Raw genomic sequence first — 14,629 nt, 5'->3', positions numbered from 1 at the left:
ATTTTCTTTCAGCTTGAAAGCTACCCAGAATATGATTTAGTAGGGGCTTTGTTAGTAGTGAACACTCAATGTTTGATGATCTGACATGTCTTTATTTCACTGCTGTTTCTGTAACAGGATTTTGGCACATTAAAGATAACTTTCTCTTTATATTCCTTTAATATTTGGCTTATGTTAGTGCTGTTGAAAAAATCAGTCTCATTTGCTCTTGCATTATGGGTGACCTCTTATTCTTTTCTCTTTTTCAGAGTTTTTCTTTGTTATCTGCAGTTTCACCTGAATGTGTCTGCGTGTATTTTTTTTTTTTTTTTTAATTTATCCTGTTTCACAGTGGGCTTCCTGGATGTGAAGCCCATTGTTTCTTCACATATGGCCTTTTCACCATTCTCTTGTCTTGTGAAATTTTTTTTTAATATATTTTTTTTTTATTTATTTGACAGACAGATCACAAGTAGGCAGAGAGGCAGGCAGAGAGAGAGAGGAGGAGGCAGGCTCTCTGCCGAGCAGAGAGCCCGATGCGGGGCTCGATCCCAGGACCCTGGGACCATGACCCAAGCCGAAGGCAGAGGCTTTAACCACTGAGCCACCCAGGCGCCCCTGTCTTGTGAAATTTTAATGAATTTTAGATCATTCTCTCCTCCAGGTCTTTTAACTTTTATTTCATATTTTGTATCTCTTTGTTTCTGACCTGAGTGCTAATAATTAAAGTTCTATGGCAGTCCTTCAGCTGTGCCTAAGCCATCCCACTGAATTTTTGATTTCAGGTAATTTCATTTTTAGAGTTTTGGTGTATCTTTCAAATCCTACAGACATTTCTTAAATAATCTTTAGAATTTTTTTGACACATGGTAGACATAATTGTTTTAAATTCTATTTCTGATAATTCAGACGCCTAAAAGCTGTGCAGCTTAGCATAAGCCACTTCATCTGTCCTTTAAGCTAGGTCTCACTCATGGCACCTTGTTTCTTGTTTCTTATTGTTTGACTATAAATTCACATTCTTTGAGGATTTCTGTGGGAATTTTTTGGAGGCTGTGTTGAAATTGCAGTTTCCCAAAAAGGATTTGCCCTTGCTTCTGCCAGAAGCCTAGGGACTGTTAGTATTAACTAGCCAGGTGACATTAACAGGTCCAGACCACTCTGAAATATCTGATGAAGTTTTTAGCACAACTCAGGTGAATATGGCCTTCAGTAGGCTGGTTCATGATTGCAGTTTCTCAAAGGAGATTTTGTTTTTAAACTTCCCAGTTGCAACTTCCTTTCTCTTTCCACTTCTTTCCTTAAAAATTTTAATGTTTTATTTAATATATCCAAAATAGTATCATGCTATTTATTTATTTATTTTTTTAGATTTTATTTATTTATTTGACAGCGAGAGATCACAAGTAGGCAGAGAGACAGGCGGGTGGGGGGGAAGCAGGCTCCCTGCTGAGCAGAAGCCTGATGCGGGACTTGACCCTAGGACCCCGAGATCATGACCTGAGCTGAAGGAGGCTGCTTAACCCACTGAGCCACCCAGGTGCCCGTAGCATGTAATTTAAACAAAAACTTAAAAATTACTTAAAATTTAAAGAACTATTTAAAGGATATTATACTTTCAATTTTTTTATATTGAGCCTTTGAAACCCTGTGTGCATTTTTACACTCTGCAGCACATCTCAGTTCAGACCACTTTTAAGTTCCCAGAGATGTGTGTGGCTTGTGGTGGCTACCATATTAGATAATGCAGATTTAGTCTCATTGTACTGGTTGTGCATGACAAAGGCATCAAGAGTGCAGTTATTCTGCCCACTTCTGTGTGTGGTGGGTTTACTTTTTTTTCTGCCTTTGCTCTGAGGCTACAGCTTTTGGGATTTTTATCTTTTTGCAGAAGTGTTCCATAAGACTCCTTAATTTATTGGGCCATAGGCTTTATAAGCCAGTCTTCCTCCTTGCTTACAGCCTTCAAAGCAGAAGGTGTAAGGCATCAGGGTCCCGCAGACAATCTCAGGTTGGAAGATTTGTGGCTTCTGCTGATCCTTATTTTCTCCCTTCCCATCTTCCCTCCCCCCATCCCAGTGCACAACACATGCTGCCCAGTGGATTTTCAGAAAATGAGCACCCAGGTGAAGAAATAGAACATTATTATCCCCAGAAGATCCCCTCTTGCCCCCTCACAATCACTATCTCCCAAAAGTAACAACTGTCTTGAATTCTAACACTAAATGGTAGTTAATATGCATTGTTGGCTTTGGGCAAATGTTATCATACAGTATTTTTTCTTTGTTTGTGGCTATTAGGAATAATTCTTTGAACCATGTGCACACATTTGTTATAGGATATATTCTAGAAATAGAATAGTAGCTAAGTCAAAGCGTATTTGTATGTTCAATGTAGCTGATAATGCTGAACAGTTTTCCAAAGTAGTTGCACCAATTTACATTCTAAGTGACAATTTATGAGAGTTTCTGTTAATTTATATCCTCTGAACAGTTGGCCTTTTCATTTTAGTTTTTAATTTTAGCTACTTCGGTGGGTGTATAATGGTATCTTAACGTAATGCTAATATGCACTTCATATTACATAAAAAGTTTTGTGTAGAAATGGCAAAAATTATGAATAACCCTGCTGAAAATGGGCTAGAGATGAACAGTTTACAGCAAATAAATGCAAATGATTCTTAACCATTCAAAAAGATACTCATCCTCACTCATAAAAATGGAAATGTAAATTGAAACTAGACTGAGATATTTACTATTTAACAGTTTGCAAAAATGCAGGCTTTGCCAACATACCCTTCTGGTAAGGCTCTGGCCAGTGGGAGCTCTCATACGTTGTTGGTACAAAGGTATATCTTTCTCTGACCTTGTATTTTCATCTTTTCTGTATCCTTAACTTTTTTAGATGTTTCTCTTATAAGCAGAATAGAGGTTTATTTTCAGTCTGACAATTTTGGACCCTTACTTGGAAAACAAGGCATAATGGAATTTCTGATAATATTTGATTTAAATATAACTCCTAGTGCTTTCTATTTGTCTTGTTTTAAGTTCCTTTTTTTGAGGTTATTTTTTTACAGTTTTCTATTATCAGTTACATAGAAGTATATTAGTTGTTTGGTAGATTATTCTAGAGATTACAGCAGCCTTCCTTACTTTATCAAGGACTAATATGATATTGGTACTACTGCCCTTTTATGGATGATGCAGGGACCAATACATATTTTAATTCTGCATGTGCGTTATAGGTCTCACAATCATTATTCTTATTGCAGTCTGTGCAGTAAGTATTCTCAGAGATTTACCAGCATCATTGCTCTTCATTTCTTTTTCCATCTCTAGACTTCAATTTGGAATCATATGCATTCTTCTTTTTTTTTTTTTTAAGATTTTATTTATTTATTTATTTAACAGATAGAGATCACAAGCAGGCAGAGAGGCAAGGAGGGGAAGCAGGCTCTCCGCTGAGCAGAGAGCCCGATGCGGGGCTCGATCCCAGGACCCTGGGATCATGACCTGAGCTGAAGGCAGAGGCTTTAACCCACTGAGCCACCCAGGCGCCCCTGGAATCATATGCATTCTGCAAAAAGAATACCCTTTAGTGTACTTCCTCTGGTGTGAGTCATCTGCTGATGTTACATGGTCTCAGTTTTTATTCTTCTGGAAACATCTTTATTTGTCAAAGATGTTTATACTGGTATAGAATTGTATGGTAACAGTTTTCTTCGAGCCCTGGAAGACATCCTCTCAGGCTTTCATCTTCCATTACTTCTTTTGAGAAGTTACTGTCAGGTTTAATACTCGTCCCTTTGGAGATAATCCATAACACCTTTTTCTGCTGTCTTTGAAATTTTCATCTTTGATTTTCAACCGTTTGCTCTCATGTGCTCAGATACATGTGTGTATGTGGTGTATGTGTGTTTTGAGTCTTTGGCTTCTGTATCATTGTTTTGGGGAAATTTCCGACTTGTCTTCTCGGATAGTACTTCTGTTCCACTCTTTCACTTTTCCTGTGGGGATCCAATTACACATATGTAATAACTTCTCGTAATATCTGAAGTCAAGCCTCCATTTTAGTGCAATGTTACTTTAATGGTTTATTTATGGTAGCTTTTTTTTGGTCTACAACTTGATATTTTCAGATAAGTGATGGTAAATACTGAATAATCTGGGGCACCTGGGTGGCTCAGTGGGTTAAAGCCTCTGCCTTCAGCTCAGGTCATGATCCCAGGGTCCTGGGATCAAGCCCCACATCGGGCTCTCTGCTCAGCAGGGAGCCTGCTTCCTCCTCTCTCTCCCTGCCTGCCTCTCTGACTAGTTGCAATCTCTGTCTATCAAATAAATAAATAAATAAAATCTTAAAAAAAAAAAAAAAGTCATTATCTGAATAATCTGTTCATTAATCCAGAAAAAGTAATCTGATTCTGTATGGAGAAGCACTGAGTAGTACACAGCCCTCTTACTTGGTCATGAAGTAGCATTTTTGTAAAGTTTTCTTTTCTTTTTATTAAATGGCTGTTACCTAAACTCCTAAGCCAGCTTTCACAATATACTCTTTCTCTTGATGTCATCACTGTTCTATAGGAAAAGTAGTCTGGGTAGTATGGAGGGAGTTAAAGAAGAGATACTGTAGATAGAAACTGGAAATAAATGTATTAATACATGTATAAAGTGGTGAGTAAAACAGATTATTTGGACAATGGAATTTTACCTTTTTTTTTTTAATTGTACAGGTTTCTTCTTACACTTCATATACTTTAAATGCTGACATGAGTTTTTAGATTATCTTCTGAAATGTTTCCGTGTTTAGTGGAAGGTATAAAATATGGATAAGAATTTCTTTGTGAATAGCAGTTAAGATTTTAAAAGTTAATATTATAAACATTTTGTAATCTTTTTATAGGCAATTAGCTTTTTTAAAAGTATGAATTTGGGGGGTGCCTGCGTGGCTCAGTTGATTAAGCATCTTACCATTGATTTCAGCCCAGATCATGATCTCATGCGTCCTGAGATCAAGCCTTGTGTTGGGGCTTTGTGCTCAGCAGGAGATCTGCTTGGGTTCTCTCTCTCTCTCGTGCTCTCTCTGTCCCTCTCCGTATGCCTCTCTCTAAAAGAAAGAAATAAGTCTTTTAAAAAAATTTTTTAAAATGTGAATTTTTGACTAGTTATGAAAAAATTATTCAAGAAAGTAACCGATGTTTTTTTTTTTTTCCTGTAGACCTTTAATATTGATGTACGGCAGTTACATTGGGCAGAATATATAGAGAACTACTGCATGGGAACTAAAAAATATGTACTAAATGAAGAAATGTCTGGCCTCCCTGCAGCTAGAAAACATTTGAACAAGTAAGTTTTTTACATCAGCTTGATTTCAGCTTGTCTTTCTTATGAAACATTACAAAAATTTGGTTTTTTTGTAAGCTGGTATATTGAATGAAAGATACTGCTAGTGTAATATATTGTATTTAGGAAAAGTGCTTACCTTTGTACTGAAACTATGGGAGTTTTAATTTAGCTCATGATTGTTGAAACTTACTATCAATTTATACTATTCCTAAGCACTAATTTCAGGTGAAATTTAGTTTTGAAATTCACTATAATCTTTCCTTATATTGCTACTGAAGAAGTAAGGATATTAGGAGAAAATAAAGATGTATTTTAAACTAGAGGTAATTTTAAAAAATAAGCTAGAGGTGATTTGTTTGAAGGGGTTTTTGTTTGTTTTTTTTGGATTTTTTTTTTCCCTAGTCAAATACATCTTTGGAAGGGAAAAAGAGATAAAATAATACATCATTCAGAATAGAATTTTTTCTTTATTTGTAAAACCAGAGTTGTAATTATTCCCTTAGTCTCATTATAAACATAATATATACTTATTGTTCTAAAACTTCAGATGACACAGGAAAAGGCATTGCTGTCCCATAATTCAGAGATGCAGTTAATTTCAATAGTAACCTCTTTTCATTTTTAGTGTTTTTATAATACAATTTTTATAATAGTTTATAAGACCTTCAAATCATTCTTCTTTTACCTCCAACTTATATGAGGCTCTGCAGGGCAACTAGTTGTGTGGCTGAGGAAAGTGAAGCTTAGGGAAGGTGTGTTTGCCTGGGTCATTTGTGTTAGGTGGCTGATGAAACTAGAATACTAATCTTTGACTCTTAATTCAAAGGTCTTTTGTTTTTTATATCAATGTATATTATTGTCCTATCTCGGAGTGCCTATTGAAGTTAATGGAATTTATGTAGCATTGTTACCTATCTGAATGTTTGTATTCTTTTCTAACACCATTAAAATTATAAAAAGTGTTTTGAAACATGAGCACAGTAACATTAAGATTACTCTTTGAGAATGGGAAGTCTTTCCTATGTAGACTAGTGCCATGGTTCATTCATGGATGAGGATTTGTCTGTTGGCTTTTGATCATGTGACTGTCACCTACCTATAACTAAAGAAGTTCACTTGTCTGACAACTTGGAAGTTGTTAAAGATGTTTAAAATATCTATTTTATCTAGAAAATGATGTATATAATGAGCAAACCTTTTTAGATTAGATAGGAAGCTTCAGAAGTACAAGGGGCATATCTGTTTTACCTACAATATACGTAGTACTGGTCACACAGAAGGATGCTCAGAAATACTTGTTGAATGAATAATTTACATCCCAGATATATTGTTATAAAAAACCTTTGTGTTATTCATTGTTGATAGAGGTACTGCATTTGGTGGACTGTATACATGGTCAGGTCTGACTTTTGCTAACTTTCTAACTTAAGGGCTTCTAATTAATTTTTAAATAGGTTTCAGATTAATAATGGATTTGAAAACTGAGCATCGAGTAATCTGCCATCCAACAATTATTTTATTCTAGAAAACATTGTCTGATATGTCTCTTGATTTGCTTTCCAGGTTGAGGAATATACGGTATGGTTTCAATACTATCCTTGTGATCCTGATTTGGCGCATTTTTATTGCAAGATCACAAATGGCAAGAAACATCTGGTACTTTGTGGTTAGTCTGTGTTACAAGTTTCTGTCATACTTCCGAGCATCCAGCACTATGAGATACTGAAGACAAGAATTTAGCATTAGAACATCTATGCATATGGTGGTCTGAATGCACAAAATGTAAAATGTACTTAAGTCATCTCACCTTTTGTCAAGACATTAAACCATCATAGATCAGAGTGTGGAGTAAAGTATGGTACATTTTATGTAACATTTTAATGTTTATGCTTATAAAAATCTAGTGAACACACTGTGGTCATGCCAGCTCAAATCTACAATAGCCACCAAAACCATGACTTTAACATTTTGATCCCTGGGGACAAGGGGTAGGGTGAGGGTAGGAGTGGGGAAATAGGAACACTGACCAGTATAACTGTGCAATTCTGGAACATATTAATTAAAATATGCCTTAACATTTAGTGACTTTCTAACTCAAATATATAGTGCAGTGGAAAGCATTTATTTGGACAGGAACCCTTAGGTAAGTTGGTAGATATTTCATTCTTCAGTGTTTGATTTTTTTCTTCAGTTGAAATAGGTTTTAGTTTTGTTAAAACTGTAGCCAAAACTATTTTCACATCATTCTGTAAGTTATTGAGTGGTCTCCAATATGAAAGACATGTTCTCATTTTCCTTTTTCTGATTAGTGGTCTAATGCACATCATTTTTGTATAAGCAATCAGTTGCTTCCATAATCAGAAGGCTATATATTATTCTAAAGACCCTACTGGATCTAAACAGGTTTGAGAATCCATATCAATATATGCTATGTATTTTTTGAAGGAAAATGAGAATGGATTCATTAAGACCATTACTATCAAAAAGAATAGGAATACATTTTTCTTGTCCGTGTTATGACCAAATAAAAATCAGTCCTGTAAGGTTTTGTTCATGTTTTGAATTTGGAGGATTTCTCGAGACTTTGGCAAAGGGGGGTGCAAGTGGGGAGGGATTCATCATATTTGTGCTCTCTTCCCCTTATACATTTTATTAACAGGACTTTTAAAAGGCTAAGTAAAACTGAAAGTGCTTTATTATGGAAGAATGTATTTGCAGATAGTCATAATATTAAGAGAATTTTCTCACATGTGTGTAAACACATACTAAACTTTTGACCTTGAGAGCGGAATTCCTTCAAGAAAAATAAAATAGTGCATAAAATAACGTGTATAAAATTAAATAAAGGACTTTATTTACATACCACATAAAGTAGCAAACTGTTGAATGAGTTTCAAGATACCATTTATTTTTTCTGCATGTAGTTTTAGCTTTAGAAAGAAATGCATTATTGAAACAAGTAATAGCAAGAAAATTAATGTATATTTTAATGATAATTATTCCCTTTAAAGCTTAATAGTAGATAACTCTCCTTACTGTTTTAACATACATTTGGTTTAACAGATTGATCAGCATAACTGTTCTAATTTAGCTGATCAAGTTGTACTATATTTAAATCATCAACAGTATATCTTAAATGTGTTTAATGAGGTCAGTTCACAATACAAAAAGTTACATAGAACTTTACACCTTAATTTTCTCTGTCAATTTAAATGCAATGTGTAAGAAGTTTATTTTGTTATTGTGAAAAAAACTAAATGTAAAGGAAACCACCTTCTTCCATGCAGGTGGGTAATCTTGAAAAGGAAAAATGCTTCCATGTTGAAGCCAGATTTTCTGTAGTAAAACGTTTAAACATTACTTTAAAAGAAATATGTATATAAATATATAAATACTCTTTGAAATGATACTAAGTCTCTGGTCCAGGACCATACCTTGTGTAAGGTGTGAGAGACCATGACAGTGTCTGAATATGGAATAAATGATGATGCCTTTAATTTAAAGTGGCCCACTAATTAACTCTAGATGCTCTATACATTGAGTACGCCATCACTCCAAATACATTTCCATAATATGTTGAAAACATGCTAATAACATTTGTATGATGTGAATACTTCTGCCAGATACACTTAGAATCAGATGAATTGTCTTTGTATCTTGCAGAAGAATCAGGTACAATTTTGCCAGGCATGTGAAGTACAGATGGTGGTATGTCTTCTGACCTATGTCATTGTTCTTGTAATCCAACATAAAGAAATGCTAGCTGGGACGGGTGCTGAGGCCACTGCATTAATGTTGTTTGTTTGTTTAGAATTCCATTGTCAGAGGAAACTAATGAATAAATTAATAAATTAATATGACATTTTAGAACTTAGTTCTAAAATTTGTATGAAGAGTATATAGGTTGTTAATCCCTACCAACGAGACTTTAAGCTTAACTCAAAGATTTTAGAAATCATTTTTGTTTGTGTCATTTGCTAGACATGGTTTTTAGTTACGTTTGATTATATTTTCTACATGAACTCAATTTTTAACACAATAACGTAATTAAATTTAATATTTAATTCATTTGATAAAGCTATATTGTAAAACATTTGGTGTTTTCCCCACTATTCACTCTTGAGTCTCTGCATTTGTCAATTGTGGCATCATTTGTGGCTATATTGCAATTTGACTTGGCAACATTAATATATTTTAAAATTCAACAAAGCAGCATGGCAATACTCTCTTTGACTTAAGAATGGTATAAACATGGTATAAAAATGGTAATAAAGCTTGGAAGCAGGGAGGAAAAAAACCCTATTTCTCCCCTTTTTGTGTGTGTGTCTGTAGGAGCTGGTTCAGGGTTTTTTGCTTTTTGTTTTAAATGTAAATTGATAATCTTTTATAAGAAGTAAATAGAAGCATTATTGGGTGCCTTTGTTTGTAAACCAAAAAGTAATAAATGAATCCCTATATTTCCATTATAGTATTTATTGTATTTTTACAATAATTACCCTGAAAACTATACTGAAAATATTACCTGTCAGATAATGTGGTTAGAATTATAGGAAGCAGGCCTCACGTATACTACTTACACTTTTTTTAGGTACTCTCATTATCTCTTATATCCTAATGTTATTTAGTTGAGTCTCTTAGAAGCATTTTAGGGGAAGCAGACAGGATGGATACCTTTCATTAAAGTATTATTTTTATGTATTGTCTGGAATGAGGTGGTTTTTCTGTTTTCTAAAAACAGTACCAGGAGACTGCCAGGATCTCATTTAGGTGCCAGCTACTGTCCTCCACATTGAATGATACCATTTTAATTTATAGGTACATTTATAGCAGTTTATCTATTGAGGATAGGGGAATCACTCATTAGTAATAGAGTTTAACTATAAAAAAGAAGGTATTGGGCTCGTTCAGGTGAGTGTAAATGGCCTTCCAAGAATGCTTTCCAGGCTGCTTCTAAGCCCTAACTTGAAACAATTAGCACTAATTTGCTGTGCTTTGAGAAAAACTCTCTGAAATTTTGCATGAGAAACTAGAGACTGGAAGGTATGCTGCATAACTTGATATAGAAGTGAGTTAATTAAACTTACAGTCTCTGTGATAAAAGAAATAAAACTATTTTCTTATTGAATTAATGTTTTTATCTTGAAGCATTTTCTAGTCATAGAATGAATTTATCTTTTTTTTTTTTTTTTTGGTGTGCGCTCTTCCATTTCTGTTACTCTTAAAATTCCTAAGTCTTTGTAAATTGAGCATAGTTGTGCATAATTGTTAAATAATTTCTTTGATTTTTCTTTATTAAAGAAAAGTTTGAGTAACATTAAGTTTGACGTGCTCCTTTTGCATGTTGATGGCTCTAAAATACATTTATGTAGAAAAACTTAAACTGATAAGTGTGAGTTCAATATCTTTACTGTTGGTCTGAAATCAGGGGAATAAGGCTATACCTGTCTTTTTCTTTTTCTTTTTCTTTTTTTGGTAGGGGGGGCAGTCACAGATCATAGACACTAACTATGATTTTATACAAGAAGAGAGGCAGTGGAGTGGAGATTTTTCTAGTTATTCTCTTTGAAATGTTTACCTTAATATTCTCAACTAGACATAACTTCATTTTCATGCTACAGTTTAATGGAGTTGAATTAGGCACAGAATTCCATTATTTTCTGCTGGTTGTACAGAAAACCTAATACATTCTCGTTCTCTGTCTCTCATGCGTAAATCTGTGGAGAACCCTTGAGATTCTCGAGGAATAACTAGAAAGTATTAAGTTGAGCCATATGAAAATGCTAATATTTGATCGTCTTAGACCTATAAGGTCTGAAACTTTAATGTGACTCATTCTAGTATTAGAGCTCCTTTTTTTTTTTTAAACAAACATCTGAACCTAAATAAACAAGTTGAATGTGGTCCTATTTAAAATAATCATCCTAGAAGATTGTATATTTCATCAGTAGTCAAGTTTTTAACATTAAACACCTAACTTTCTGCTTTGTGTTATATCTTTCACAAGTTCTTGTCATTTCTCCCAGATTGAGTCTTGATTTCTTGAAAGGAAAACCAGCCTTGCACCTTCCATGTTGTAGAAATAACACCAGTGAACGTTTGTTGAGCACTTGCTGTGTCAGGCAATACTCATACATGTGCTCATTTATGCCTTTCAGCAATGCTTTGAGGAGGGTTCCTCTATCACCTTTTATAGGGGTTTTATAGGTGAAAAAGCATATGATGGTAACAATTTACCCATTTACACTGATAGTGACAGAGCCAAGGTGTGAACTCAGGTAGTCTCGCTCCAAAGCCCCACTACACAGTGCCCACCACACTATACTGTCTCTCACTGTAGGAACACAGATGTTTCTGGACTATTCAGATAAGTTGTCTGACATGCTCTTCTACTAAATGTCTTTATTTGCTTTCTCATTTGGAACCCAGCAGTCATCAGAATATTCAGAACTTATTATGTGTTTATCCTGTTTTATATTGCAATTATCTATTTATCTGTTCCTATCACTCACCACAGTGTAAGTTCCTCAGTGGTCTAGACCTGCGCATAACACACTACCCACCTTTTAGGATTTTGTGACTTAACATAGGAAAGTAAACATAATTTTCATGTAACATATGAAGAAAGAGAAGGATGAAATCCTAAAAGCACTGCTTAGTATTTCAGGGAAGAGCTCATATAAACATGACATTGAAGTTGTGGTTGTAAGTCTGATTGGGAGAGGGGTGCATTCCAGGTATAGAGAAGAGATTCGTAAAGCCTGGGAAGTGTGGAGCAGTGAGGAAATATTTTGATGATATGGGGATAAGATGATGAAGGAATAATGAGGCAGTTGGAGGTCAACTGAGGGCCTTCAACATGGTTAGAATCAGCTACATAGGCTGTGAAATACCTCTGGTCTAAAATAAATAGTTTTCCTGGCCAAAGCATAAACAGTTCCTATTAACTATCAATAGACTTTGGACTTGAACTGACCCATTACATTTCTTTTCTAAATGAAATCAGTTTGAGAGAGAGAAAAAAAGAGTCTACTCATACAGTGTTACTAAGTATATTTGAGAATACAAACCACAGCAGAATTTAAACAACTGGTCTCTGTTGTTTAGACCTAGATGCAGATGCTGTATCTCCTGGGACCTCAAATAGAAATGCAACTTTCTGAACCCATCCTAGACTTACTCAATCAGAAATGGGTGGGACCAGCAATATGATTTGACAAGCCCCGCCTCCCCAAGTGTCTGTGCCCTGCAAGTGCTGGAGGTGGAGAAGCTCTGGGCTCTGCAGTCCGTCTTTGTGAGGAATCAGCATGGTCCACGCACAGTGCTGTCCTAGGATCCAGGACAAGGCCTGGAAATTGCCACTTGAAACTGAAAATCAGTATATAAAACACCACGCAGAACACATAATAGATGGAAAAGGGTCTGGCCTGGCAAGAACAATGCAGAAATTTTTGAGAAGTCAGCTTTGTGTGGTGGAGTTATGGTTGGTCTCGCTTTTTGTCCCTATTCTCTCATAGTTTTGGAGTTTTCTGCAGTGAGCCTAAGGGGTTTTTTGTTTTTTAACCAAAGTTTTTCTTTTAAAGTGACTTTACATTACATGGAATCCGGAAAAATAACAAAAATGTAAAAATGTGTCTTTTCTCCAGTAAAAGTAAAGGTCCGGTTTTTCTGGATTTTTAACTCCAGATCTTGAGGTGGAATTCTGTTTTACAATTAAGTAATGACCAGGTCTTTGTTAAATTTTTAGTACTTCGGTAGATAGGTTTATTTCTTGCGCTTCTTAGTTTCTTACTTGGTCTTTCTCTGATGTCCTTGCCATCCGCGATTGTATGTCTTCTTTGTATAGCCAAGTACAAGTCCTCCAGCTAGTTTAGTTTCTCAGTGTAATTCTCATTAATTGGTTAGTTGTGAGTTCACAGAGAATCAGTTCCCAGAGAGGCTGTTCAGCTCTTGGTCAACTGAGAAGGTATTTCTGTTCTTAAAGCTGAGTTGTAGAACCTGTGCCATGGGAGACTCTCTTGACTACTATAATGTGGTGCAGGCAGCTGAAAGTTCTGCTAGTTTTTCAGTGTCTTATTTGAGGAAATCGGAAGTGATCAGGGTTCTGTTGCCTTACTCTTTATGAAGACAGGACCTGCCCTCATGAAATTGAAAAATACTTCCTCACTTTGTTTTCTGCATTTGATGGTGGGCTCTCCCATAGAACAGGGCCTGCTTTTTACATTACCTGGCACATAGAAATTACTCAATAAACCTTTCAGCTTACTGATAAGGTAACGTTTATCTTTCCTTCTGTTAGTCACAGGATTGTTCAGCTTCCTGCTCATGTACAAGATTTTGCAATCAAGGAGACTTTGCTGAAAAGGATGCAAAAGTTGTTTACACCAGTAACTGTTTATTATTTATATAAATCCTAGAGATGCTAACAAAACAGTGCAAATGCCCCAAGTTAGAAACTACACAATTGACAAATTTTACTAAGTCTTCTATTCAGCAAGACTTTTTATCCACTACTACAAAATCATGCTAAAATACTATCTTCTAAACTTCTTAGCAGGTCATAATCAAAGTAGTAACTCTGAGGACTGTATTACCTCCAGAGTCTGTCTTTATCAAGATATTTATTCAAGGAAACCTAGTTGTCTAGACAGACAGAAGGGCAAGTTGATACCTGGTGTGTGATGATTCCTAATGGTGAGCTTTAGATTAGAAAAGCTCTGGGTAAGCTTCACGAATGCTTGCCCAGTAGTGCTAAAGCCACTGGGAGGGTGGGCTGTGTGTACCATCTGCCAGCACTGTAGCATGGCCGAATGGACATTTTGATCTGGCTATATCCTCTGCCTTCTTCCCCACTGTGCCAGAATGCATCGTATAGGCCTGGGCCAACTTTTGAGTTGTCTTCCTCTGACATAATAAGAGGTGTGCTCAATGTGCTACAAGAACTGCCCGCCCTGCTCTGATGTCTTCAACCCTCAATTCCTTCATTGTAGAATTTCAGTTTTGTTCTAACTCATTATGTTAAGAGCACCCTCCTGCCTTTCCTCTATTGTCAGATGCACTTTGCTTGCAAGCATACTGTGTATATCCATACTCTGTTAGTTTAACAAACCAAGTTCTAGGTCATTACAGAACAAATGGACTGTTTCTTGAAGAAATATCAGTACTGAGGTCCTCTATAGGATTTAGCATGATTTTTACCCAGGGATCCTCCTTGGTACTAGGGCAGACATATTAGCATCATCTCAAAAAGACACAAAACCACCTGCCTTGGAGGAAAATAAGACAAAAGCAGATAGCAGAAACATGCAAAA

At 35.6% G+C, this 14,629-nt stretch overlaps 1 protein-coding gene across 2 annotated transcripts in view; it reads left to right on the top strand.

Annotated features, from left to right (window-relative positions):
• The window catches only part of FAR1 (fatty acyl-CoA reductase 1), a 70,636-nt gene extending 60,847 nt beyond the window's left edge, over positions 1-9,789 (top strand). For both annotated transcript variants that reach the window (XM_046015750.1, XM_046015748.1), the window contains exons 11-12: positions 5,194-5,321; positions 6,885-9,789. In XM_046015750.1, coding sequence (XP_045871706.1) covers positions 5,194-5,321; positions 6,885-7,047 — 291 coding nt within the window. In that variant the 3' untranslated portion in view covers positions 7,048-9,789. The remainder of the gene's footprint in view (positions 1-5,193; positions 5,322-6,884) is intronic.
• The last annotated feature ends 4,840 nt before the right edge of the window (positions 9,790-14,629 follow it).

This window comes from Meles meles, chromosome 8, assembly GCF_922984935.1.
Source record: "Meles meles chromosome 8, mMelMel3.1 paternal haplotype, whole genome shotgun sequence".
In the NCBI taxonomy this organism is placed as follows: Eukaryota; Metazoa; Chordata; class Mammalia; order Carnivora; family Mustelidae; genus Meles; species Meles meles.
The sequence above is the reverse complement of the archived record's forward strand: the minus strand, read 5'-3'. Positions and strand labels throughout refer to the sequence as shown.